We start from the raw sequence: 27,606 nt of genomic DNA on the forward strand, positions 1-27,606 counted from the left end.
TGCTGATCATGTCTGTGTTAAATATGTAACATGACATTAAATATTAACACGGTGATAGTGATTGGCTTTCACCTGGGACACGGCTGACAATAACACAACGATAATGTAATTCAGTTGAGCTAATCACTGCGATGTAATTTTATGAATCAGGTGAAATTACCCTGCCGTAAATTTTGCATGGGGTCATGCTGTTACTGCTGACTTGATGAATATGAGTCAAAACCTTTTGCTGGTGATAAAAAAAATCATTTAAAGAGGACATCTCATGCACATTTCCAGGTCTAAATTTATATTCCGGGGCTCTACTGGAATATCTTTGCATGATTTACAGTTCAGAAAACTACTCATTTATCTTATACTGGCTCTTTATGCAGCCCCTCAGTTTAGTCTCTGTCTGAAACAGGCCGTTTTAGCACCTGTCTCTTTAAGGCGCCCTTCCCGATGAGCCCACTCTGATCTGATTGGTTGGCTTCTGGAAGCTGCATCTTGGCCAACTTCCACGGTCTCAGGAAGAAACTATAGAAGTAGGATTTCTCTACTTTTTCTCATTCCATACCTGTAATGGAAACTTTTCAATTAGATCCATACATATTGGAGCCTGAATCAGATCCAAAATATGCGAGTGGACAACGGGAACAACCCATGGAACAATCTTAGCAACAGAGACTACAGAACTACAGAGTTTCTGCTGAACCTTCAATAACCAATCATGAGTACCAATGGTAGGAGTAAGGTTGAGTTTCTTAAAGTTTCAGCCTAACCCTGAGCCAAACCATTTTCAGTTTGTATACCACATAGTGGTGTTACACCTGTTATGTGATTTCTTGCGTTCATGTCGTCCTATGCTTCATCCTATACAGGTGGCCATAGCAGGTGCTCTGAACAAGACAGTAAGAGAGGGGTTTATTACTTTCTTACTCAGAACACCTGCTAATGGCCAAGTGAAGCTGTGACTGTTTTAAAATTATTTAGAAGTACTGTTTATTGATCAGGACTGGGGCTGAAATTTTCCATCTCTAAATGCAAGTTAGCTTTTCAAAGGGCACACATCTTTGTAAGTTACAGTCTGTGAAAAAACAACAGCATCAGCCATTTGTCCAAATGCTTGAAAGGGTCTATGCTTATGTATGACCTCCAGTGGTTGTATTTTATTCTCATCTGTCAGGAGCAAAGGCAAAAGTATCTTGATGTTATAGAGCTGCAAAACCTTGTACTCATGGGGAGGAGATGTGGTTTTGCTACAGGAGAACGCTGTTAGCATCCCGATACCCAATGACAATCAATGTAGGTTTCTTTTACTTTTGACCATAATCTTTTAACTCAAACCATGATCTTCCTCAAAGTTTAAGAGAGTCATGTTTGTGCCCATCTGAATCATTTTTGTGTTTGTCATTTGAAAGGAAAGCACAAAAAAATGATGGTGTCCTACCTTTAGGGGCTTCGGATCAGAAAATGCTCATATGGGTCATTTTGGGAAGCAATAAAACAAATTTGTCATTTGGTACAGATTTGGAAACAGATAAAGACAGATCAGGTTTCAGGTGCTCATCTTCCTCACCAATTCATGGCCTAGAATGAGCAGAACAGAATCTGTGACTTCAATTATAGATTGCAATCAAACCTCACAACAGTTGACAGCGCTGACAAGTGCTGAGAAAAGTTGATAATTAGATGTTGCCTGCTATAGCGCTTTATTGTAATGATGTGCAGAGCCTGAATAAAGCACCAAGACCTTATTTGTAGGCTTTCAACTTAAGTAATTTTATGAGGTACAAGAAAATAGAGATTGTGACAGAATAAGGAAGACAACAGAAAAAGCTCTGGCAAGAGGCACACATTTCCAAAGCTGGGGTAGCACATTATCTCTTGGAACATAAGAATTAAATCAATTAACATAACTTCATGACTCAAAACAATCATGCTCTATCTTATCATTTTTATGTTCTTGAGGGTTTTTTTTAAAGAAATCATTAAGATGCAGAGTCACACCCCCAGCAATCAGAACAAAAGATCATCTTTAAAAGAGATGACACCACTAGTTGTGTTTAAAAGGTGTCTGGGGATGCTGTGTAAATGTCTCACATCTGTGTCTCCTGCTGGCTGAAGCTTTTTTAATGATGACATTTGCCGTCATGTTGTAGACTTTACTCGATATCATAATTGGCCTCCACACAAATAGTCAAGACAACATTTTTGCAGAGTTGAAACCCCTCCTCCAGAGCCCAATGTGCACGATTATAAGATCGAACAAAATCATGATATCGAATCAGGTCTCAGTGGGATCTTGTTTTTACGTGCCAACAATTCTGCCGCAATTGTATTAGCGGGAAGATCAGTTGCATCAAAACAAATGCTCCTGCATCAACAAATGACAAGTGTACATTACTCCATGTGACAAACTGTGCACAGTAAGAAAGGGGCAGGCCATTGATGTAAACAGTTGGTGCAAGAAAAAGCTTTGGAACAACAAAAATGTGACAGAGTCGCAGAAACCCAGCAATATGGAGAAAGAACTAATCATTTTAAACACCCCCAGTTCTGCAAAAAGCAAACAAAACAAAACAAAACAAAAATGCTGTAAATGGTTTTGCAGTCTGCTGTGTACAGCTGGATTCAATTCAAAGACAATGATGACAATACAACTGCCTGACATGTCGCAAAAAGGCCAGGAAAACCTCAGAAGAAAACCCCCATGAACACTCAAACATCCACAGCTGGAGCTTTAAAAAGACCACAGAGGCTAGGACTTATATATATGAGCTCTGATCAACACTGTAAAACAAGCTTTCCTAGACACATTCTACTTAATGCTTTCCCGCTACTGTTCTTCATGTTGTGCTTTCTGCTACAACATCACACTCGTGTGAATTGTCGTCAAGCAGCACTTGAGTTATTTTTAAAAATGCACTTTTTTTGAGGTCAAAGCATATTTATGATCGAGCTGAACTACAGAATAATACAAGTCTCTTAATTACTTTATCATGAACAGATTGTGTTTTCCTTGAGGATCACAGGACTAAAGTAGACTCTGACCTACTGAACATTTACAGGTGGAAAAACTGATTTGCATAACAATGGATCACACATTATAAAAGCAGTCTCCCTTCACAACTGGACAAATCCTCTGTGTTTTAGGGCCATTGGCTACAGGTGAGCTATGCATTAATTACAATTTTTATCTTTTTTTTTTTAAACACACAAAGGAACACCTTTTTCAGAGACTAAACTGTTTCATGTAGTTGCATACAAGCTGTCACATTGAATAAAAAGTGACCAGCAGCTTGTGTAGTTTGCACTGCCTGCATGAAGACTTTATGCATTGCAATAGATACTTTTTTGTAAGAAAAAATATATTAATAATAATATTGGACAATATGGGAGTCTGGAAAATGTATGTTTATTTTTGTAATGTGTGTAAAAAGTCTTGTAAAATACCCTTATATATCTTGGGTTCTGATGGATGGCGTGGCTTTGGCGATTGTTAAAGCAAAATTTACTCACTGTGAACATGCTTTCTTAAACTACGATAGTACCCCAAAAAACCTCCTGGAGCAAACAACCATAAACCGTTTTCTCTTCCAATGTCATGTCATCAACACTCAGTGGCTAGCTGATGTTCTAATGAGACCATGTGAACAGTGATCTTAATTTTTTGTTAAGATTCAAATAATTGTTTTACATGTTGGGTCAAAAGACCATGTTTGCACATTTCTATATATTTTTTACATTTTTCTCAGATTAATTATTAAGTTTTTCCTTTATGCTCGCTGTAATTTTTTTTACCATATTTCACTGAACTTGCAGTTTTCTATCTTACACATTTCCCCGTCTCTTTGTTTCCTCTCTCTTCATCCTCCTCCTCCTATTTTCCCTGCAAGGGAAGACGAACATTTCTCATTTACTTTTATTGCCTTGGTTTCCTTAGATATTCCATAAATTTCAACAACAGCACACTGCTCAAGCCTTTAGGCTAGAGGAGATACTACTTCCACCATGTTGCCTTCTCGTAACCAGTCTTTTTCTTCCACTGTGATCCTACAGTTTCAGCTCATATGTCTTCCCGCACCCTCCCTCTCCTAGTCATTCCGTCAGTCATCATCCTCTAAGCAGCAGCCGCAGAGATCTGCTGCCTCGTCCCTGTACACCAAACCCCAATGCTCAGAGCGTGCATGGAAGAGAGATACCGCCACCACCACCAATTACTCCCCAGTCCAACATCCACCACATGCAGCGCATGTAGCGGCAGGGAGGGGGGCGTGATAAAACGTTGCACCCCTGGGAACTAGTGTGCTGCAAACACAAACAGTAGGCAAGCTGCAGGAAAGGGATTAGGATCAGCATGAGTTCCACACCAGGCTCAGCTTAGCTTCACTGTACTGCTGAACCAAACCCCTGCGCACAGTTGTTAGTTTATATGGAACGATGTATGAGCATCATGTTTGTTTATGTGGACTGATGTGGAATAGGAAGGTGTCCAACATGAGACCAAAAGTCAGCTTTTTGAGTGAAATCTCCCCCAGCCACCACCTCTTGCTGAGTGCGTATTTCCCTGGTGTTTTTGATTCAGACAAACAGAACTCCAGCTGAAAACCTTTGTGTTCTTGCGCTGCATGACTCAAATGAACATTTGCATTTCATTGGTTTGGGTGTTAATGAGTTAGCTAGAGAGTTGCCATGTCCACTAGTAAGCAACATTATGCTTTATTGTTGAGGACTTTGAAATTTACAGTCAATCTAATAACGTACAGTAAATTCAAGTATGCCATTAAATGTAGATATAAAGCATTAATCAAGTGTCTTTTGATACACTGTTCAACTGGTTTGATGCATAATGCTGTCACTGAGATATATCAACATTTTAATATGAAATACCATTGAGAAAACCCATAATATTCAATGGGAACTATGAGTTTATGGTACATTAATATATTCTTAGTCATTGTCTTTTCACATTGAACCACAATAAACACATTTCCTTATTGGTCCTCAGTCTTTCGCCTGAGGTCTCTTATAGCTAAGGGAGCGATGGCTGCACTATTGTGCACAATGAAACCAGCACCATAGGATATCTGTCTCTCCATATTCAGATCTTTTGTGTGGTGATTATATATACAGCTGCCCCTGGCTCTTGGTCGCAGTAATAACATTACTTCCAATGAGTGACGCTGATCCTAATTTGTTGGAGCACTGCGCCACTGTGTTCGCCCACAGCGGAGTGGACAGGGAGGGATTGAGAAAGAGAGAGAGGGAGAAAAAAAGGCGGCGAAGCAAAAGAAGGCATTAGAATTATAGCAGTTTGTCTTTTTTCTGCCTTTAGTCTTTTACTGTTGGCACCTGCCATTATTCAGCATTAGGACTTTTTGCTATGAGGCATGAAAAGACTGGAGGTTTATGTCTACTATACACTAGAAGACTTTGAAAAGACTTTGAAAAGACTCAAATCTGACACCCTCTCACATCCAAAGACAATGTGTCATGATTTTGAAAAGACTGGGGATCTTCCAGGGTCAGTATTTGCAAGACTACAGCTAGATTCCTTTTGAGATTATTTCCCATCTTGCTCCTGGTGGAAATTTACAAGAAGAAAAAACAATAGAGCAGAAACAGAAGCAGCTTTTGGCTACACCTACCCTTGTGTGTGCAGTGGTTTGTTCTGAAAAACCAGCCATAAAAAAGGGAAGACACTGCAGAATGTGGACACAACCCTGGTTGAGAGAACAGGGACAGCAAGGATGCACCTCCTCAGGAGTCCCTGCCATGTTTACTGGCAGGTAAAATGTTACCTGCCAATAAATGGTTTGCTGCTTCCTGTTTGGTGCTGGAGAGAGACTCAAAAGACAGCTCAGACTGAGTTTTATGACCCACTTACACCAAACAACCTAGATGACGAGATGGCACAACTCTAGCAAAACTCTCATAATTTTATTCCATCACTGAAAATTTGTCTGCGACAGTGAAATCGCTCGAAAAGTCATTTGGTGTACAGCCGGCATTAGATGCAGAAACATTTTTTGGATGTGAAATTGCACTGGAAGCAGGAAAAATCTATTTAACCTCTTTGTGAATAGTGAAATAACCAGTTTACAGTCAAATGGTAATAGAAAAGCACATATTTGGGTCACTACATACAGTAAATAAAAATTTTTTAATGAATTTCATCATATTGATGATCTTGATGATTGATGATCTCACTGTACCTTTTATTCTTTGAAGGTCAGCTACAGTAGGTACCTAACATAGACTTTATTTTCATTTAAAATAGCCACAAGCTTCATAGTTTTCACCCTCCTCTCTTGGCCCTTTTCCCGCTTTAACTGGCTTTCAGTCTCTAACATGCGGTAGCCAAAACTGTTTTGGCTTCAATCATTTTAGCTCAACAACCAATTTAATTTTTTTCCCCCTCAGAGCAGCTCTGCTTCAGAAATCTTTGCATAATTGAAACTGGAATCTGCCCCTCATGATCCTTGTGTACCGAAGGCTCGTGTGTGCATACTGTATATTTAAACGTGTGCGCGTATCCTTTTGTAAGAGTCTGTCATCAGGGGTAGCGCACGAGAGGCTATCTGCGAGCGCAGGCCCAGCTTTACACCTCCTCTCTCAGGATCTATTCATTCTCTCAGCTCCTCCTCTCTCCCTTCACACCCTCTATCTGTCTCCAGCACTCAGCAGAGGGAGCAGGAGAGGAGGTGAAGACATGCTGATGTGTTGAGAGCACACGGATGAAAAATATGAGCAATATCTTTGGGAAAGAAGGGACATCAAAGCATATTACAGGAGAAATGTCAGGGCTCATAAATTTACACATTTTACACACTAAATGCGTCCTTATCAAACCTATTGTAAGAATAACAACCAGGACTGTGTATGTTACTCAGGCTGTTGCTCACTTTTTCCACTGTTGATCATAGCATCACCCATCTTAGCAGCACCACCACTGTTCAATGGGCAATCTGAAGCACCTAATTGCCTGCTATAATACCACTATTGTTACAGCCTTAGATGCTGGTTGCATGATTGGCTCCTGATGGGTGATGCTGCACAGAAGTTCAGCTGCTTACAGATTCAACACAGTGGCAAACAATCCTGTATTTCACTGATAATTTTATTCTTGCCAGGCTGGAAAGGCCCGTGAGACAGCTTTTAGATCATTCAAGGTATCTTTAGACTGTGTGACCGTGTACGTTTATTGCATGTCACACTGTGCGAGATGGGTCAAATAAAATCTTTTTCACAATCTGTGTCAGACTGCAAAATATGCATGGTAAATTGTAGCACTGCGATGTAAAGAAAAAAAAGTATGCAAAAGCAAAGGCACATCATCAGCTCACCTCATCCATCTGCACCACTCGTATGTTTTGAAAATGTAATGAGGGCCAGTATATTCTGCATCTTTCATATTATATTCTGATTGGTTGGTTTGTAGATGCAGGTATACACTGTGAGAATACCAGACTAGCATATAACGGACCACCGCTTTGGACCAACAATCCAAGATTTTCCCACGTTTCTCTCACAAATGTCAACTTTTGGTTCTGAAAGCCCAAAATCACACCGTGTAAAGAAGTTTTTTTGTTTGTTTGTTTGTTTCAATGATTAATAGGGCCTAGGCAGGATGTGTCAGCCTTTATAGACTGCAACCTCAGATTGTATTACATGATTTTCAATAATAAAACAAAAATAATATATACTCTACAGAGGGCAGCTCAGATTATACTGTGGTTCTGTTGATAGAACATAAGAAAAAAAATATATGTGAGAAAAGGCTGGCAAAGAGCTGTTGATTATGCTGATGGAGTCAGCCAGAGTCCTTTTAACTAATGAAATTATATATACTGTATATGTATACTGTATATACTCACTTCAGTGCCACTCAAAATTAAGACCACAGGCTCCAGAACTGCTAATGCTTCTTCTTCAGTGACTAGTTTTGCAGCGGGTCTTATTAAAGGTAAAGATGATTAGTTTATGTTTCACTTCTTCCATCGTCAGTCATTGCCAGAAATTCCAAAAGTACAGGACACAATGTAAAATTAAGGCCTATAGAGGATAATATCACTTACAGTATTGTTTTATTTCATTCCAAATTTAGTTTTTAATCTCTTAAAATGAATATAAATGTTTGGTTTGTGGATATTTATATGTAAACAGTGAAACAAGCAATTTGAATGATGAAAATATCTTTTTGGTCTTGGTGAGAGATTTTGACATTGATTTCAGTCCGTCTCTGTAGTGTGTTACTCTCATGTCATGTTAGTGAATTCATACCTGTGTCTGAAGAAATGTGTTTCTTTTTTTTCTTTTTTGTTTTGTCTGTGCCATCTGTTTCTCCCTGTAACTGTTTTCATATAGCATGAATATGTATATGTGTACAGTCCTTCATATATCAAACATATGCTTACAGTATATATCTTAACTGTCTCCCCATTCTGAGCTGCCAAACCATGTACACGGTAAGGAGAGCAGATGGGAAGTCATAATTGATCCCGATATGTGTCGGCAGTTTACACGTATATCTATATTCACACCATTGTTGTCCCTCTACTGTGACAGAAATAAGTGCTGTCTGCTCATGTATTTTTTTTATGAAATACTGGATGGAAACATTCACATTCTTTGAGAAAGCTCAAAATAATTACTGACTTAACCACGTGCATGGCAGTGTGTTTTATTGGCAAGAAATCATTGTGCAAGATCGCACTAAGGCGGTGTTGAGACTGACAAAATGCAAGGTGCTGCATTGGTCAATCAGATAGGTGCAAGCACACGTTTGTGGTAGATTGCTTTGTAACTTGAATGTTGTATTTACAGTTTGGACACACCAAACTTTTGACTGTTACTGTATACAGCAATCATCCCAATGAAAGATAAAATCATTTCCTTCCTTATAACTTTCCACAGCTGTAAAATCCTGTCTCCTAGTTTTATAAATTGCTGCGCAGTGTTGTGGCTTCTTCAAAATAATGGATCTGTAACTTAAAATGTTACATAAACTAGGCTTCCTGAATTGCATTTCATTCTCTCACTGGTACCTTAAACAACATGCAATCATCTACCTGCTTCACTGAGCCTACTCTCATCTTGACAAGGCTGGGAGCACTGTGAGAGTCGTGTTCCTTGACTTCTTCAGGGCCTTCAACACCATACAGCTTTTACTGCTTGGAGACAAGCTCAGGTGCATGCAGGTGGACGCTCCTCTTGTGACCTGGATAACACACTAGGGAGCAGTTTGTCAGAGACAGTGTTGAGCAGCACAGGGGATCCCAGGGGAACATCATCTCTCCCCTCCTGTTCATCCTGTACACCTCTGACTTCAGGTACAACTTAGAGTCATGCCATCTTCAGAACTTCTAAGGTGACTCTACCATCGTAGGGCATATCAACAGGCAACAGGAGGCAGAATACAGAAGCCTGGTAGACGACCTCATTGAGTGGTGCAGCCTGAACCATCTGCAGCTAAACGTCAGCAAGACGAAGGAGCTGGTGGTGGAGTTCGGCAGGGGTGCACCTAGACGACAGGCTGGAGTGGTTTGATAACACAGAGGTGCTTTACAAGAAGGGCCAGAGTCGGCTCTACTTCCTGTGGAGGCTACGATCCTTCAACGTTTGCATCAAGAGGTTGTAGATGTTCTATCAGTCAGTGGTATCTAGTGCCATTTTATTAATGGTGCTTTGCTGGAGTTGTCATCTGAAAACTTGGGATGCCAACAGACTGAACAAGTTTGTCAGGAAAGACAGCTCTGTCCTAGGAGATGGAACTGAACTGGACTTCCTTGAGGCGATGGCGGAGAGGAGGACGCTAACCAGGCTGGTGAGCATTCAAACAACACCTCCCATCGCCTTCATGACAGGCTTGGTAAACAGAGGAGCACCTTCAGTAACAGACTGATCTCCTGTGATGACCCCTGTCATCTCGGGGTTAACTGCTTATTGACCTGTGTGTTCTGCTCCACAGGTTGCTTGTTTGTTAAGGTGTAGCCCCCTTTTGTTGTGGCCACTGGAGCCTAAATGTTCCACTGAGTGACACAGTCATTTCTGCCGGTGGCCATCAAACTTCACAACTCCTCCCCTCTCTGCTGCAGCATGGGATTAGGCTGGGGCTTTCCACCCTGTGCTTCTCACAATAACTGATAACTGCTTAAGAATTGCATTATATAATTATTATTATCGTTCTGCACAATATATAATAATAACAATGTTTCTATTGCACATTCCACGCCTTATAATAATAATTCTCCTCTTGTTTTATGTTCCATCACATTTCATTATATGCTATGTGTATAATCATTGCACAATGGATAACTTTTTTATCTATCTTGCCACTCTCATTTTATATAATTACTGCACAGTGTATAAAAACAACTCTTGTGTGTGTGTGTGATGTGTGCTGGACTGTGCTGCTGTGACACTTACATTTTCTTTAGGATTAATAAAGCATTTCTTATTCTTATAATTCAATAGCAAGTCATCAGAAAATTTTCAGATATGAAGTGTTTGACTCACAGTAGAGAATTAATGGTCTCCTCTAAACATGTTTTAAGATATATAAAAATACTCTGCTTGGAATAATATTTGAGTTTGATAAGTTTTTCAACAAAAAAGTTAAGTTAACTAGCAAATTCTTGAAATCACACCGACTCCTTCTTCCTCATTAAAAAAAAAAAAAATGACACTTGATCTCGAAAGTTTCAAAAGTTTAACTGCTAGTTACAAGATGTCTCCGACTTCACTGTGTATGTACACTGGAGGTTTCAAGTTACCACATAATACTTATGTACGTTGTATACTGGACCATGATTGATCCAAATTAGTTGTAATATCACAAATCATGATTGTACATACACACTTTAAAATGAGATTTTCAGTGAGCACAGAGAAGCTTTACACTTTCAGCATATAAATGTGAAAACAGCCCTCTAGTGTCAAACTCTGCATATCTATCACTCTCCACGATTAAGGTCAAACATCCAACTGGAGGAACAAGAAGAAAAACACATTTTAGAGTAGAGGGGCTTTAAAATGTGAAATGTGAATGAGACAGAGTAGCTTTAGCACAATTAATGTAGCTCTGGTCAGCATGCCCAGTGCTGGATCGAATCTGTGTTTTGGTTTTGTGTCATGGATTTCACAGCTGTGTACTGAGAGATGAGAAAGATCAGCTTGTAATCTGATTGACCACGGGGTTGCTCTTAATGCCTGATGTGTATGTGGGATGGTGCTTTACCAACATTCAAGCATTTTGTCCTCTCTAGTGTTGACCTTCACTTGCTGCTTTTACTCCTGTGGTACTTTTACTCTCAAGCCACCGAGTTCTGTGATCAGGGTGGCTGCTAATATTATAGAGGTGAATTCTCTTGGTAGATAAAAGGGTTTGCATCTGACTGTAAGACTCTTGACTTCAGGTGAGCAAGACATTTGAAAATCCTGTTAGTCACCGGACCACCTTTGTTTCAAATAGAATATGCAGCTACCTCATTGCTGAATCTCATCCCGTCAGCTCAGACAAGAGAGGACTTGTGCTGTTTCAGTGCTGAATCAGGCGCTCTATCATCAAGTCATTACTCAGTGAAACAGACTAGTCTGCAACCCCACTGAGAGGGAAGAACGCCAGTTTGTTGTTTTTATGGAAAGGTTAATACTCGACAGATGTTTTTGAGTATTTTGTCAGTGTCCTCTCAAATCCCTATCCCCCTTGTTCTTTGGATGTTTTCCAACTGTTGCTCTGATGTTATGATTTGCTTCCAAAGGTTGAAAAGGTCCTATGACAACTGCACAGAGTAACATTGGGTCAAACTGGGCAATTAAATTCTTGTCACAACATACTTCGGAAGCTACATGTGTGAAAAGCATAATGGAGCACTAGGTATAAAAATAAAAAAAACACATGCAAACACATGTATGAGTGCAAATATTGCAAATGGCTCTGAGTAGATAATAACTGTAAGATATTGCATGGAGCAGTAATTGCACATGATATTATAATAGCACAGTTATTTCAACGTTAATCACAGTTTACTTGTATGTAATTAAACATAATAGTACATGGTGAAGGAGCAGAAAAATACTACATGTAGCAAGTAAGTTGTCAACGAGCAGTTTACTTTATTGTAGTCCTTTTTATACAGTCCATATAATCAACATGCAGAATACAAAATGCACATCATATGGTATCAGATGTTCATGCTGCAGCAATATGGCCTGTGTATTGTCAATAGTTATGTTAACATGCAATACAAGACTACTGTTCTGTTTTTAAAAGAAGTGAGAAAATGTAATTTAGCGTAAAATGTCCATTTCTTTTGCATGTTTTCTTTAAATTTCCAATATAAGAATGAAAATGTGTTAAATTGCTAATTACTATGGCAGAGTACTTTACTGTAACATATTGTCCATATTATACATTGGTAGTCAGTGTGTGTGTTTCTATTCTATACATACACTTGTAATGCAACACTATGTTATGCTTCATAACTCATATCTCATGCAATCATTCATGGAAATTGAGTATATGGATGGTTTGATTTACAGAAGTCTAGTCCTGTGCATGTATGTTTGTCATAGGCACGTATTGTAATTAGTTTAATTGTCAGATGATACATGAGGTTATTGAGTTAATGATGCTGAATAGTTTTTGACACTAAATGACGCCTGTGAATCAGTCTGGTACTATAGAGCACCAACTGTTGCAACAGATGTGTGTATTCATGGCTGGTTATTCTCTTATAAAGTCAAAATGCCATATAACTTATATAGAATATACATGCATTCTAGCCATTGATTGTTGGGTGTTTCTTTTTCTCTTGTCACGTATCATCTTTCCCCAGTAAAGATCAACCTGACCTCGCGTTTAAAACAGCAAATGTGAAACTCACATCGGTGCTGTAAAGTAAGTCGGCAGTAGCGATAGCGGTAAAACTCATTTACATGAACATATTGTAGATTATTACTTACAGGCCGTCACCTTAAGTACTGAATAATTCACTTACATCCATTTAAATTCCCCTCAGGTGTCATATGTTCATTTTGATGATTGATACAGTTGACTGCATAGCATAAAATGTAAGGTCAGACCCTCAATTAAGACTTTAGGCCACCCACACTAAAAATGTATATACCCATTAAAACTTGGATGAAATTTACTTTGAATAAAATCATCCTCTACATTGCAGTTAAATGATTTTTATTTCACTTCTCTGTCCGGCGATGCAGCTGATTCCTTAGAATACTACCCTGAGATTTTAGGAAAATATTGATCTTCTCATCTAAGCCTAGGGAAGTAAGTAAAGATGAGAAGATCAGTGTATTTCATCTGTGCGCATTCCATAAGGAGATTGTGTCTGGGTCTAGGATGTATTGAGCCACAATGCAAGCAGAGGAAAAAAAAGGGTTGTGGTTAAGAGTATACACAAAGCTGTTGATTATCCAGTAAGGGCAGAACCTCTGAGATTCTGCATGCAGCCACTGGGCCCAAGTCAGTTATAGCCCCAATTGGCTATAACTGCTCAGTAAACCACAATGTTAAACCACAATTTCTAAGCACGTTAAATACACAACAGACAGATTGGAATTGTTATGAAACCTTTTGTGCTTTTTCTTTTCTTTTCCTTTTTCTTTAAGAGCGACTCTTTAGTCAGATATTAGCACCTCTCCCTTGAGAAGACCAGCCAATATTTTTCAGTGAATGTGCACTTATCCTTGATCACTGTGTGGCTGCAGATTTCTGGACTGTGTTGAGTGAGTGGAGCAGAGCAGCAGCACGTTCAGTCGACTTTCCAAACTTGAAATATGAATCTCCTTCATTTTTGGTGCCAGTTAAATAACTTTTCTTTCTTGATTTAACTTATTATCTAATATACAAGAGGTAATTTATGTCAGTATTCTTTAGTCTACATCAAACTTTATAAAACTGCAGGTAGATATATTTGCATATTGCAATAGACCAAACATATCCCTGTACTGAACACACAGAGATTAAACTGATATTGAACACATATTAGCACATTTCCAAGAATATATATTCAGTCATGTTACACAACCTTGTACTGATTTTGATGCATCTCTCTTCATTATCGCTTATTATCACATTTACCTAGTTAGGATTTTCTATATTTTTCTTATTCTCAACAAATCTCATGTGCATGAGGACATCAGTGAGCCACACCATTGCACTTGGTGAAATGTTCCTTCACCCTGAAAGCAATATTGTTGAACCACATTCTCACTTGCATGCACAATTTTTTTATTTATTAGTCTTTGAAGCTGTTTCTAAACTACCGTAGCCACTGCAGTAGCAACATGTCCATGGTGTGACATGTTTTAAATTGTTTTTAGACAATAATGGAGGTCTACGACACAGAGGAGTAAGATATGTTAGGCTTTGTATACACACACAATACTTGTAAGTAGGATGAGTTCATTGTCGGTTTGTCTCTGCACATAAGATTTGTTTAGTCAGTCCAGTTTAGTAGAACAGTCTGATATGACCATCTACTTTCCCCTTGTCTGTTTTAATCTATAGTAGAAGTGTGAGTCATGGTGTTAAATGTGACAGAGGGTGGGAACATGTGGAAAGAGAGATGGGCAACGTTACCACAGCAGCTAGACATCTGGCTTTCATCTTTAACAAGTTACTCACATGTAACACACACACACACACACATACACACACACATTCACAAGGACATGTATGAGCATCTGTACCCATCTGGAGGTGTAACAGTAGCTCATTAGAGAGAGGAATGTGAAAATGGGAAATAATACACACAGAGGAAACACACACACACACACACACACAACAATACAAAACAGATAATGAGGAAAGCAGAGAGGTTTAAGATGTAAAAGGAAAAGATGGAGAGACAGAATTTAAGCAGTAAAGGAAGAGATTAAAGAGTTTTTGTGAGGTGGAAAAGTTGGTAAAAGGATAAAAGATGAGGGAAATGGTAAAGAGGGAGAAGAGCGAATCAGAGTTGTGGTTAATGTGTGTGCGTGTGTGCATGTGTGTGTTGAGTTCTCATGTGTCTGCGTGCATGTGTGTGCCCCTCTATCTTCTCTGACTTGCAAACCACTTCTGGGACAGAAGATCTACCCCATCCATTAATCTCATTTTAATAATTGATGCTATCTTCTCCAGAAGGAGTTTGGCCTGGACTGTTGGCATAAAATGAGACGTTTAGTGCTCTCTAGTAATTGCCATATTAGTTTATTCATGCCTATTAGACCAGTGTACAGCCACCAGAATGGCCTAAATGTATAATATATTTGGCTACGTTGTGCTTTCCAAGGCCATCCATAGCCTGGATCACTGGCTAATGTATGTCACACCTAATAGATGAACTTTTGCCATTACTGCTGGTAAACTGAAGTAATGTGTGCATGTTTGTGTGTTGCAAGTGTCTGCATGTCCCAACCACTACAGAAGGTAAAAAAACATGCTTGACAACCTTTATTAACTGATTTGGTTCATAAAATTGTGAAAATGGCTGCTGATCTTTGAGGATTCACCATCATTATCGGATTGGTGATTTCAGTCAAAAGGACGGACCATTGTAATATTTACCATCTAATAATTACAAACTATATTGCATTTAGCATGTGTTATTGCTTTATTTTTTACTTATGTTCTTATTTTAAACAATGCTCTGCTCCGGTTCAATATCATCCTCCATCTGCTATTTGATCCAACTCCATTATCATCATCATTACTCCAAGTCTGTCTTTTATACATTTGTGCATAAAACTGAGACTGGTGTACTAATCAGTCAGCACAGAGAGGGCACATGAGTGTAACAAAACAAGGTCGAAAAACACAGAAATAAATTGACACTTTAAATTTAAATAAAGTCAATTTAGCACAATTAAGAAAAATAAATTCTTGGCAAACAGCGACTGGGTCAATATATCAGACAATGTATTAATTTATCATAGATATGTTGGTTTTGGGAAATGGTCAGCTAGTAACTAACAACTAACCATTAAATAATGGCAAATATATCATCATTGGAATTTAAATACTCTCAAATACTGATATTGGTATCAGCCTCAAAACTCTCAGAAGCAGATGGGTGGTACTTAAAAACATGATGACCATTGATTCAGTGTAAAATATAAAAGGGCATAATGCACAGAAACCACATTCAATATAATATAAACTCTCAAATACACAGTTTTGATGGAACCAGACAGTCACAGTAGGTCTGCATAATACACATACACATCATATAATATGTCACTTGACGTGTGCTGCTCTAGCTGCAAATGTATGCCATGCATTTTGTAAATAATGGGTCATTGTCATTAAAATGCAACCAAAAGCTGATAAAATGAGTTATTTTAAAGTATGCAGATTAGAGATGGTTTATTATTTCACTAGATTGTGCTTATTTAAGCATAGACATTATTTCTATCACACTCTGATGATGGAGTGCCGTGTTTGACACTGACTGATGTGAATGTGACTTTTGAAGTTCACTGCGCCATGGCAAAATAATTAACACTGTTGGGAACGCCACTTTCATTTGATTGAAATTAAGGGAAATAAGAGGGAGTGCTGTGAGGGAAGGCTCTAAGCTAATACATAACCTTTGTCCAGTGTTCTAAATTTTTAATGTGTCCTTAAAGATTCTCAAGTGCACCATCACTAAAAGGTGAAAATACAACCTGTGTATGGCACCTTAAAAGTGAGTTTTTAAAGATGGAAACCTCACTGATGAACTCTGAGTGAGTCAATAGTACTAGTCAACAACCTTATCAAATATTAATTATGGTCATTTGCAATAGCAATAGCAATGTATGCAAAATATTGCAGAAAGCATTTATGAATTACACTGTAGACATTAAGATCTGAAAATCTGATTTTAGAAGTTATGTCCATTTGTATTCTTTATTTTTGGACTTGTAGTTTATCATCATTTGAAAATGTTGCTACATTTTGCATATAATTTCTATTATTTTTTTAATAGCTGCTTATTCAGGCTGTGTGTATTCGTAAAGAGAGATGTCACTGGCTAGCTGCTGTAACACTAGCCTCTATAACTCAGGGCTTCTTACTTCATTCTCAATGTGTTCCTGTGGTTTGCTTTTAACATTCAAAATTAAATGATTAATTTGTTCAAACTAAAACCCCCATGAGGTTTTACCAGAACTGAAGCAAGTGGACACAATTGTAATCTTTTTTTATCCATGATATCCACCAACACCCTTTTTGTCTAATGTCGTCTTTACAGCCTTTTAGCTATAATATCTACTATCTAAAAAATGTCAGGTGTAGGAATTTGTGCACTCAAATAGCTTTATGATTTTATGGGGAATTATGAATTGTTATTGTGCACAACTCCAATATGAAATTATTCATCCAGCGACATAACTCATATTAGAGTAGGTATAATAAATAAGAAATAGTCCTCCTTGTGTTGCCACACAAGGGAGGTGATTGTTATTAATCTTAATTATGATTTTGCAAGGGTTTAGGTCTTTTAAGGCTAAGTGACTGAGATGCAAGCACAAGAAAACACCAACAAGTTCACCTTAGTTACACACACATTTATTACTAATACAACAGCTACAAGTACTAAACACTACAACAACATTTTACAGACAAGACACAAGAGAGAAAGGGAAACTTTCTAAGGCTAGTGAATGATTGAAATGCATCATACAGAGTTATCTATTGTGTAGTTGGTATGAGAGACCAGATAAACAGATGAGATGACTGTTACCTGAGAAGCAGCAAGTTAAATCAGTGGTACAGCAGCTTAGTTCTGAATTGCTAATTGAAATTACAAATCATGAAAGCACCAGGGTTTAACCAAGTTGATGAAGGTTTTGTAAAAATACTTGCGTGGTCCCTGGGGTGGCTTCTTGCGGAGAATGGAGTCTAATGTGCTTGGGTGAGGAACTGGAGTCTGGATCTTGTAATAATGAGTTAGTCGACTGGTCCGGACTTGAAAAGTTCCCATTGGAGGAGAACTCCTGGTTTATGCTCTCATGCTCTCCTAGGCTTGATCCTCAATTCATGACTCTACATTCTGAGGTTTCACCTCCTATTGTTCTGAGTTACATCTTCAGCAAAATGCAAGCTTTGCTAGAAACCAGAAGCCAGCCTGGAAAACCAGCCAGCAACCAGCAAAAAGCAGCCGCCTTGACTCTCAGATAAGACGCTAATTTAAAGTTTCGGTCTGCTTGCCCAGACTGTGCACCCTAGCCAATCCCAGGGGTTGCAGATTTCTGGGGGAGCAGAGTCAGTCCCCTCCTATTCATGGACAGGCAGGTACATTCCTGAATGTGGTTATTCTTTTAATTAAAATATTTACAATTTAACATTTTCACAATTCCTAATTTTGCAATTTCGATGGTAGATTTAGCATTCTGAGAGTGAAACAAGCAGAATGGTACTAAACATGATAGTGTTATCATGGATGATGGGATTATGTTAGTGATACATTTCTTGGCTTTAAGGCAGTGGAATAAAGGTCTAACTGAAGTAGATAACAACACATATTGTGATATACACACACATACTCACATACAATATTAATTGTCCTCAGACAAAATCTAAAACTACATTTGTAATTCCATGGGTTTTCCGTAGGTGTTACTCCTTGATCTGACTGTGAAAGGGGTCCATGTCATTTGAGTGTGTGTGTGTTTGTATGTGTGTGTTCTGGTAAATGTCTTGTGCCTTATGCTGGTTTGCCCAGTGATCGATTCTTGGGTTGGTCATTCAAGTCCTGAAAGTCAAAAACCACAGTGGGATTAAAGTTGGTGCCAGCTTGTCTCTGTGTGTGACTGGCTCTTAGAGGTGAGTAAATAACCAATGGTGGGGGTCTTTTAAGTGGTACTATCAGTTCATACTGGGATGTGAATTGGTCCTTTCATCTCGCTGGCTCTTGCAGCTAGAAGGATCAAAGATGGTTTCAGTCAGTGGTCTGATTTGATGACCATGCAGGAGATTGAGGGTTCCTTATCTGATCCTTTCTGTTTGCAGGAGGTTGTGTAGATGGTCTGGTCAGTGAGGAGTTTGGGACTCTCACTTATATGTTATTGGCCAGCATTCCTTGGGGTTGCTTGAAGCTTGTACTTTCTGCCTTAAAAACATGCAGGGACTTTACCCTGGTTACACTGGTGTTCATTAAAGGCAACAAAAAAGAAAGGGGTGGCCCTGTGGCTGAGGGGTTAAGACATGAACAGCCACATCTCCTCTGATAAAGGCATAAAATAATCATTTAAAAATGTTTTAAAACAGGTTTACATTGGTTTTTAAAATGTATCATGACAATGATGAAGTGAGTGAATCACAGCAAACTGTCGACTACATTTTTAGTAACTTCTGTGAATTTTAATGTGATTTTGAATGAATTTGTTTTACTATTTTTTCACTTTTTTACAAATATACATTTTCCCCATGCTTTCACTTTGGCTTATGACCGGTATTTTTAACTTAACATAACAGACGTACTCATGAGTGCTGTGTATCGTTTCAAAGGCTGCCTCTTACATTAGCTCCAATTTTCAAAGCTTCCCCCGTCAACCAGCAGGACGAACCCTGGAGAAAACCCTCCCGCTGTTCCACTCTGATAGCTCCTGAGAGAATATTTCATAAAGCTAACTTGTGACGGCGCTTTTGGAGGGGAAAGTAAACGGCAGGGACAGAGCAGCTCTCTCAAGAGAAGACACACCACAGAGAGAAAACCCAAGGATATTTAAGAATCGGTTAAAAAAAAAAAAATGCACATTTCCCCCGTCTAATGCTGCTAGAACAAAAGTTATCCAGTTCCTCCTTTCAAATATTCATGAAGCTGTTTGGTTGGAGAGCAGTCCTAACTCAAACACAGACAGACACTAAATTTAGTTTGACGTGTGTGTGTGTGTGTGTGTCTGAGAGTGACGGTCTGTGTGTGTGTGCTGTAAGAGTGTGTGTGGGTTCACAGCTTATGTAACTAGACTCTTCAGGAGTGTGCGTGTGCAAGTGCATGAGTTTGTTAAAGTGTGAGACAGTGAAAATGTGTGTGTGGCCTCTGTCTTCTGATTTGACACAGCTTTGTGAGAGCCTAGAGTCTGCCCCGAGCACTTTCCGTACTCTGTGTGTGTGTGTGTGTGTGTCTGTGTGCGTGTGTGTGTGTGTGTATCTGTGTGAGACTGGGGTTATTTGTCAGTACATCTGCTCAATGTGTGAAAAATCAGGGTGTATCAGGAATAATTATGCTTTACATTTTTTTCCCCCCATGTGTGTAAGAGCGACTGTGTGTCTTTATAGCTGTGTGTGTGTTTTTGTGTCTCAGTGTGTACAGGTGTGATTGTTTGCCTACACATGTATGTGTAATCTTGTATCTGTGTGTCCAAAATGAGCTGTCTTATCTAAAATTGCTGCCCAAAATGACAGATCCCCATATGTTCTGTACCACACACACACACATGCAGACACACAGGCTCCTGCCCTGTCAACATGCTACAACACAGTGATTAAAATAGCAGCTGTAGAAGTGTTGCAGTGTAATTGTACTAACTCTCAGTCCAGTTCATTTTGTCCTTTCCCTCCGGGTATTAACCAAACTATTAGCACACATCCATACTCACACATACAGACAGAAAACTACATTGATCCCTCCCTGCTCACTCTGTGCTCTGCAAGGTAGTTGTCAGGCTTTTTTTTTCCTCCCAACATGGACATGGATGATGCTCTCTGTTCTCCATTCCCTTCATAGAGAACCGCCTGTCAAATTAGATCATGGCCACACATGGAGGAACCAGCCTCTCTGGTCGCATAGATATGGCCGCATCCAGGTATCCTGCGAATTCCAACCTCACTTTTCATGGTCGGTGTGTTTTACTATCCTAGTTTTGTTTGATTTATAAGGGAGCTGTAGTGGAATGAGGGCTTACAGGGAGGGATACAGTTTCATATTTCATGGCATGGAGTCAGATGCACGCCTTATGGATGCTGTGGAGCATGTGCAGGGGTTTGGTCACTGATGCTGGACTGAAAAGAATAAAGTAGTGTTCTGTCTATAAGTTTCACCTTTAATCTAAAGATGAAATCATACTGCAACTCCAGGTTTTTGGTTTGGTCAAGTTTTTTTCCAACTTGAAAATGTGCTACAACTTTGGAAACACCTTTGCTTTCCCATCTTTGACATTTAATTGAAGTTGGCAGTGCCAATATTTTCTTGAACCCTGGCAAAACTTTGACATGGCCTCTTTTTTTTCAGCCTCCCGAGTTACATCGTTATGTAACTTACTCGTGTTTTCCAACTTTAAACCTTGCATTTCTATTTCACTGTCAGAAAAAAAAATGTAAATGCTTCTCTGTTGATATTTAGGTCAAAAGGTTACATATGAATAATTGGCTGGTACTTTTTAAACACTAAACTCTCAACCTCTCATTGAAATGAGCTTGTTATTGTGGAGTGCTAGAATATCTCAGAGGAAAATATTTGGGTGAAATATCTGAAACTTGCCTCAGTTTCTTGTACTTTTCATTTTCACACATCTTGACATCCCCTCCAGTCCCTTCTCTCAGCTTGAGAGCAGCTTTTCTTCTGTTCAGCCAGGTATATGCATATTATGCTCCTGCCTCACTCTGCTCCTATCGTTGTAATTATCTCCAACACTTCAGGCTCTCTCCCCCTCAATCTCGCTTTATTGCCATCGTTATATTGCACTTAATCATCCCTAGGTACTTTACCCGCGTTCTTTTCTGATCTATCCGTACTCATCTCACTTTTTCCATCTCCTGTCATCCCTCTGTTTTCTCTTTCTCTTTCTGTCAGTGTCTCTCTTTCTGCCATTCTCCAGGCAAAGTATGTTTTCCCTGTAATATATCAGTCAGAAATAGGTCAAATATAGCAAAATACTCACTTTCTGCTTCCCTCCTCTGTCTCCATTATTCCACACCTAGTTTTACTTCAAGCATGTTTACCCCCTCCACCTTCGATCCCCGCTCCTTCACAGGGCTCCGCTTTCATCTCTCAGATGGTTGCAGGTTTAATCTGACGCCTCTTGTGCTTGTGCACACCCACGAACCGACAAGATACACTTTGATGCTTTCACGGCATGTGGTAAAAGGTATATCCACTTATCATGGATGGAGGTTTCCTGTACTTATTCACTAGTGCTTTGACATCTTCCTCTATCGATGTCAAAATGATGGAACGCCTGGTTTTTAATGCCAGTGCAGCACTTTGTAACTTTGCCTTGTAAACAGATACACCTACATGTTTTAATATTCATGTTCAGCTGCAAAGTAATCAATGGTTATGTTGTTTAAGGACATAGAGGCAGACACTTTCTTTTTGCAAGCACAGTTGAGCTAATGTTATGAAGTCTTCCACTAGCCAATGTTTCTTTGAATGTCTTGCTTCATTAGGTACATGAATTCCAGCTCATTAATTCATATTAAGCTCTTTAATAGGCACAAACATGAAGGATGGAGTATATTAAATCAACACAACTCGTAAGTTCAGATGAAATGGCTCCTGTGTGATGATCATATGGGTTATAATGTTTTTTTTGGTCTTCATTCTCTTTAAATGCTGTGGGGACTTGCAGGGATGTGCAAGTATTTGTGGTGTTAACATAGTTTGTGCATGTGTTTATGTCTGTTTTCCAGGATGGTTGAATACTCACTCGACCTGCAGAACGTCAACTTCACTGCCATCAGAACAGTGAGGGTACTGCGGCCTCTTAAAGCAATTAACAGGGTGCCAAGTAAGTAACACCACCACTTTAAATTTGGTCTTCCTGTTACCGGTAATCATTCAGATGTTTTATAATGCAGCTCTGTGCCAAAAAGGAGAGAATGACCTTATGCTGTCTACACGTTATAGGCTGTGTTCATCACTGAATTAGGCAGAGTTGGTGCCAAGAGCTTTTTTTTTTTTTTTTACTTTTAATAAAAGAACTGTTCATGCTGAAGAATAAAAACAACTATTATATATCTGGCTATTGAGAGATGAAACTCATTCATGTGATACCCTTCTTTCTCACCACCACCTCCCATTCAGCACCACGGACAGCTGCCTGCCAGAACAGCCAGCCCAGTAGCTTGGTCGCTGTTCGAGGTGCTGAATATGAGTCAGTCATTGAGCCAGAAATACTTAAACTGTGAACATGTTAAGATTAGAAAGCAACAAGCTATAATTATTACTCGCTGGAGGGAGTGGAATTTCACTTTGTGCTGATTGTAGCCATGATGATTTTTAACCACTTTGGTGCAAAAATGACCAATTTGTTTTACCAATGTTGTGTTTTTTGGTAAAATTGTTAAAGACCTACATATTTTCATAATACAGACACATACCATACCTACACCAGAAGTACAGTTTGTGAAAAGTGAAAAAAAGTAATAAAATGAAACCACACAAGGGGATTCAGTTAGTACATCAGATTCAGTCAATCATAGATGGTAGCATGTCTTTAAAAAGTGGTAATTGGTTTTGTTTGATCACCTTGGGTTCACAGAGAACTTGAACAAAAGGCTAAGGATGATGAGGATGTGAATGGGCGCTCAGCATAGTTCAGCGGCCTGGGTTCACATACCATATCATACAGGAAATCAGTGTATCAACTTGACCTTGGCTTGACCTTACTTACTTTCCCTATATCATCAGCAAACCGCAGCCTGTAAACAAACTAGCTTTTTCACACAAATAAGCATCTAGTTAAGCAAGTTTCCCCAGACATAGACGCTGTTAGCTACTTTCTGTGTTTACTTTCAGCTGGACTCAGAGACAAGAGTTTGAAATTAATTATGTAAAACTGAAGTTTATTTGAAAAGCCTTAGGAGGCTCGCATTGCTTGCCCCAATATACCTTAATTTAGTGTTTTCTGAATAACTACAAAGGAGGTGGTGAGTGCAAAGTTAGCAATTATAAGAATCAAGATTAAGAAAGTACAGAAATGTCCCTTCAACTAAGTGCTTTAAGTTGTTTCATCTTAATCTGCCTGGCAGTCCTTTTTGCAGACGTGTCAATTGTGTTTTTTCCGGTATTTTGATTTAAATGAAAGGTCCAGGTCACGTTCACTCAAAAAATATTCTGTAATGTGAAATATTTGCATATCAGTGTAATTCATAAGACATTGGATTGATTAGGCCTACTGTCATTTACCAGTAATCCCACATTGTAAGTCAGTTACATCAAATCTGCTCATGATAATTAGAGAGATACAGATGGAGAGAGAGTGCAGTCCATGGCTGACTCATGAGATTGATATTTTTTGGTAATTAGAGAGAAATATCTAATAATATGCTATCTCAACAGAGTTTTATCCCTCAAGGATCAGTCTGGGGACTGCGCTCATGACTGTACAAACATTACATCTCTCAGCAGTCGCTAATAAACAGCCTCAAAGTTCACCTTCAAATTAATTCACCACAGTTTCATCAAATCTAATGTTATATTTAGTTGAATATAATAACAAATGAGAGAGAATGTCTCAGACCTAGACTCTCACTCAAATTTAGATGATGCTTCAGCTCTAATCTAAAGTTTATGTATAATTATGTTTTTTATTTGCTGTTTTTTTTAATGATCTCTACATAAGGGAAGACATAGGTGCATATTCTTTGCGAAATATTGAACATTTATTGGTGAATACTATCCTTTTCCTTGTCTTCCAACTATAATTGTTACACATTAGTTTGTCCTGGCATGTAACCTCCTCTTTTCATCATTTACTGTACATGTGGATCTGAGAGTGGATCTGAGTATAAATGGCTCCACCTTGCTTACAGATGCTTCCTGGTAATGTTGGTGCACACAAGAAAAGCTGCAGTACTGACACTGTGCAACTCACCCATTCATGCTGGAGCAAATTGGCCACATCAAACCAGCACCATTGTTACCGTGGAACCATACATGTCAACAAAAACCTCACAGCCAAACACAGCCCATATGCCTCATTGTCTTGTGCTGTATTTAGTTTTGAATGTGTACTTGCTGTTTCCACAAGCTGGCCTGGTGGTTTCACAGGTGCAGGTGTTCCTGGGAGCAAACAGATTTGTTCATGTTAAACAGTGGCAGACGTTTACACAGCAATAAAAAAGGAAATAATTAAATTAAAAAGACCTAACAGGAATGTCATGTTCTATCATTTTTCATCCTGTGTATGACTCACCGTACTCTACATATAGATCTATTAAAATTATGTGTTAGGAAAAAAATCCTGAGAACATCCAGTGCACAGGGCTATTTAAATTCCTAAAAAGTAATTGCATCTACTGCAAGCTGTTCTAATCCTGACAAAAATCTCCTCAGCATCCAAACCCATCACTGAAACAATGATCAGACTTCACTGAAGTGTTTTGAGTGGTCCAACCCCGTCACTTAGACTGCAAGAGTGCTGCTTAGTCTCTGTCTTTTTTGATGAGAATAATCAGAGCTCGCTGCTAGTTGCTTTTGTGCTTTATGTATCTAAATTGAGCCTAGCAGGCAATCATTTTAAGAAGCACTGAGTACTTTGTAAGTCGGATATGCTGGTGCTTGAAGTTAATGTTGTTTTGCTTCCTTTGCCAAACCTCCCACTGCTCATGAATCTGCAACATAAACTATCCGAGCAATTTCTTTTTCTTCGTCTCTGAAAAGCGGGTACAGCCAATTTGGTTGGTCACGGAAAAATTCTATATTCGGCTTATCATTTATATAATGCATATGAACATGCATACAGGGCATGTAAACATACATTATTCCATAAAGAGATTGGTGTTATACCTTGAGACAGGGATGCTTCTTCATAACTGCGATTATTGACAGGTCTCTGGTCTTTCATCTCACTCCACTCAAACTTTATTTTTGTTTACTCCAACTATCTCCCTATCTATGTCACTTCCTACATCTTTCAGTATGTCTTTTTCACCATCTCTGTGTCTTTTTTGTTTTGTTTTCCTTTCCCTGTCTTTCTCTGTTGAAATATCTTAAGGTGAAAAGAGAGACATTATTCATTTTTATTATTTCTTTCATCTGTAATCTCTCGGTAATGTCCTTCTCTTCTCCACCCTTTCTCCTCTATCACCACATTGCCTGTTTTCTCATCCATTTTCTGCTTTCTTCCTACTCTCTCCCTGCGTTTTCTTCACCTCCCTCTGCCATTTCCCCTCCATTCTTTCGACTCATTTACCCGCCCCTCTATACCATAAGCAGAGGCAGGACTAGTGCTGCATGTCTCTGGAGAGTCATTCGTTCCAAAGGGAGAAACGGACTCAGCTCGTGTTCTCCTCTAGTGAATTCTGCATCACCTCTCAGGGAGGTAGAGCTGATCAGCTGGAACAGTCTGGTGCTGTGCGTTTTTATCGGTATTTACTGTGTGTGTGTGTTCTCATTTGCTGACAACCCTGTAATTTCACATTTTTAGCGGTGCAAATACCAAATAATGTTTTGGTTTTGATGTACCTTTTAAAGACCTTTGCCATTTCAACTCATACACATGTTGTGCTATTTTGTCACCTAATTACACAGTGTTAAAAAAAGGACAGAAAAATGTTCAAAAGAAAGAACAAAAAAAGAACTGCTACAACTCTGAAACAAGTAAATGAAATAAGTAAGTTAAGCCCAAAGCAACCTTACAATTGTTAATACACAAGAACATTTTGTGATTTCTCTCTCTCAGAGACCTCAGCCTGTTGCTGCTTTTAAAGTGGATGAGAGGAGCTCATGTGATTAGTCATTACTGAAGCTTTGCCCCAACTCCAGCTGCTGATTCTGTATTCCTCCTATTATTAATGTATTCAGCCTCTCTTCCACGTTGTGCTGAATTGCATGTGGCTGTGCTTGGTTTGTGCCAAGTGTGAGCCCACAGTCCCCACACAACAAGAAAAATGTTTTCATTTTAATCAACATTTATGTCTACCTCAGTTCATGCGAGACTGTCTTCACCTAAATAGCAACTGCTTTGTTAATTTGTTCAAATGTAATCAAATAACCTACGTTCACCTTTCCTTGACAAGCAACCTCGTCTTGTCATCTCTCAAAAGCAGAAGCATCGTTACTAGGGTTGCAGTTAATGATTATTTCCATTATTTATGTATCTGTATTATTTTCATGATTGATTGTTTAGTCTTATTTTGAGTATTTTGAGTCTACAACCTCAAGATATTCAGTTTACTATCATATAGGACTAAAGAAACTAGCAAATATTCATGTTAGAAGCTGGAACCACAGACTTTTAGCTGTTTTTCTTTAAAAACTGCTTAAACTGATTAATCGAATACCGAAATAGTTTGTGATCAATTTTCTTTCAATCAACTAATCTGTTAATCAACTAATCGTTGCAGCTCTAATTGTTACATTGTCAAACTGTCACAAAACCTGCTGGGAGTAAAATGTGTGAGTTTAACCTTTTTTTTTTCTTAAACATGATGCCAACCTTTTCCTATAATCTTTACCATGACCATGATATGATCATTCTCTGTCGTTAACCCTCCTGTTGTCTTCCCGTTGACCATGTAACTTTTGTCCTCCCGGGTCAATTTTGACTCAGGAGGACAAAAGTCCACAGATGCTATAAATTTTTAATAAAACACCCAAAATTCAATGAAAGTAGTGATCATTACTTTTACTTGCAAAGTGTGTGATATGGAACCATCCATGTGATTTTCAGGCAATTAGATGAAAGAAA

General features: G+C 38.8%; 1 protein-coding gene across 1 annotated transcript in view; it reads left to right on the plus strand.

Moving 5' to 3' along the window:
- LOC137180151 (voltage-dependent T-type calcium channel subunit alpha-1I-like) overlaps positions 1-27,606 on the plus strand; it is a 223,393-nt gene that overhangs the window by 74,763 nt on the left and 121,024 nt on the right. The window contains exon 5 of the mRNA XM_067585420.1: positions 22,604-22,701. Within this exon, the coding sequence (XP_067441521.1) occupies positions 22,604-22,701 (98 nt within the window). The remainder of the gene's footprint in view (positions 1-22,603; positions 22,702-27,606) is intronic.

This window comes from Thunnus thynnus, chromosome 3 (assembly GCF_963924715.1).
Source record: "Thunnus thynnus chromosome 3, fThuThy2.1, whole genome shotgun sequence".
Taxonomy (NCBI): domain Eukaryota; kingdom Metazoa; phylum Chordata; class Actinopteri; order Scombriformes; family Scombridae; genus Thunnus; species Thunnus thynnus.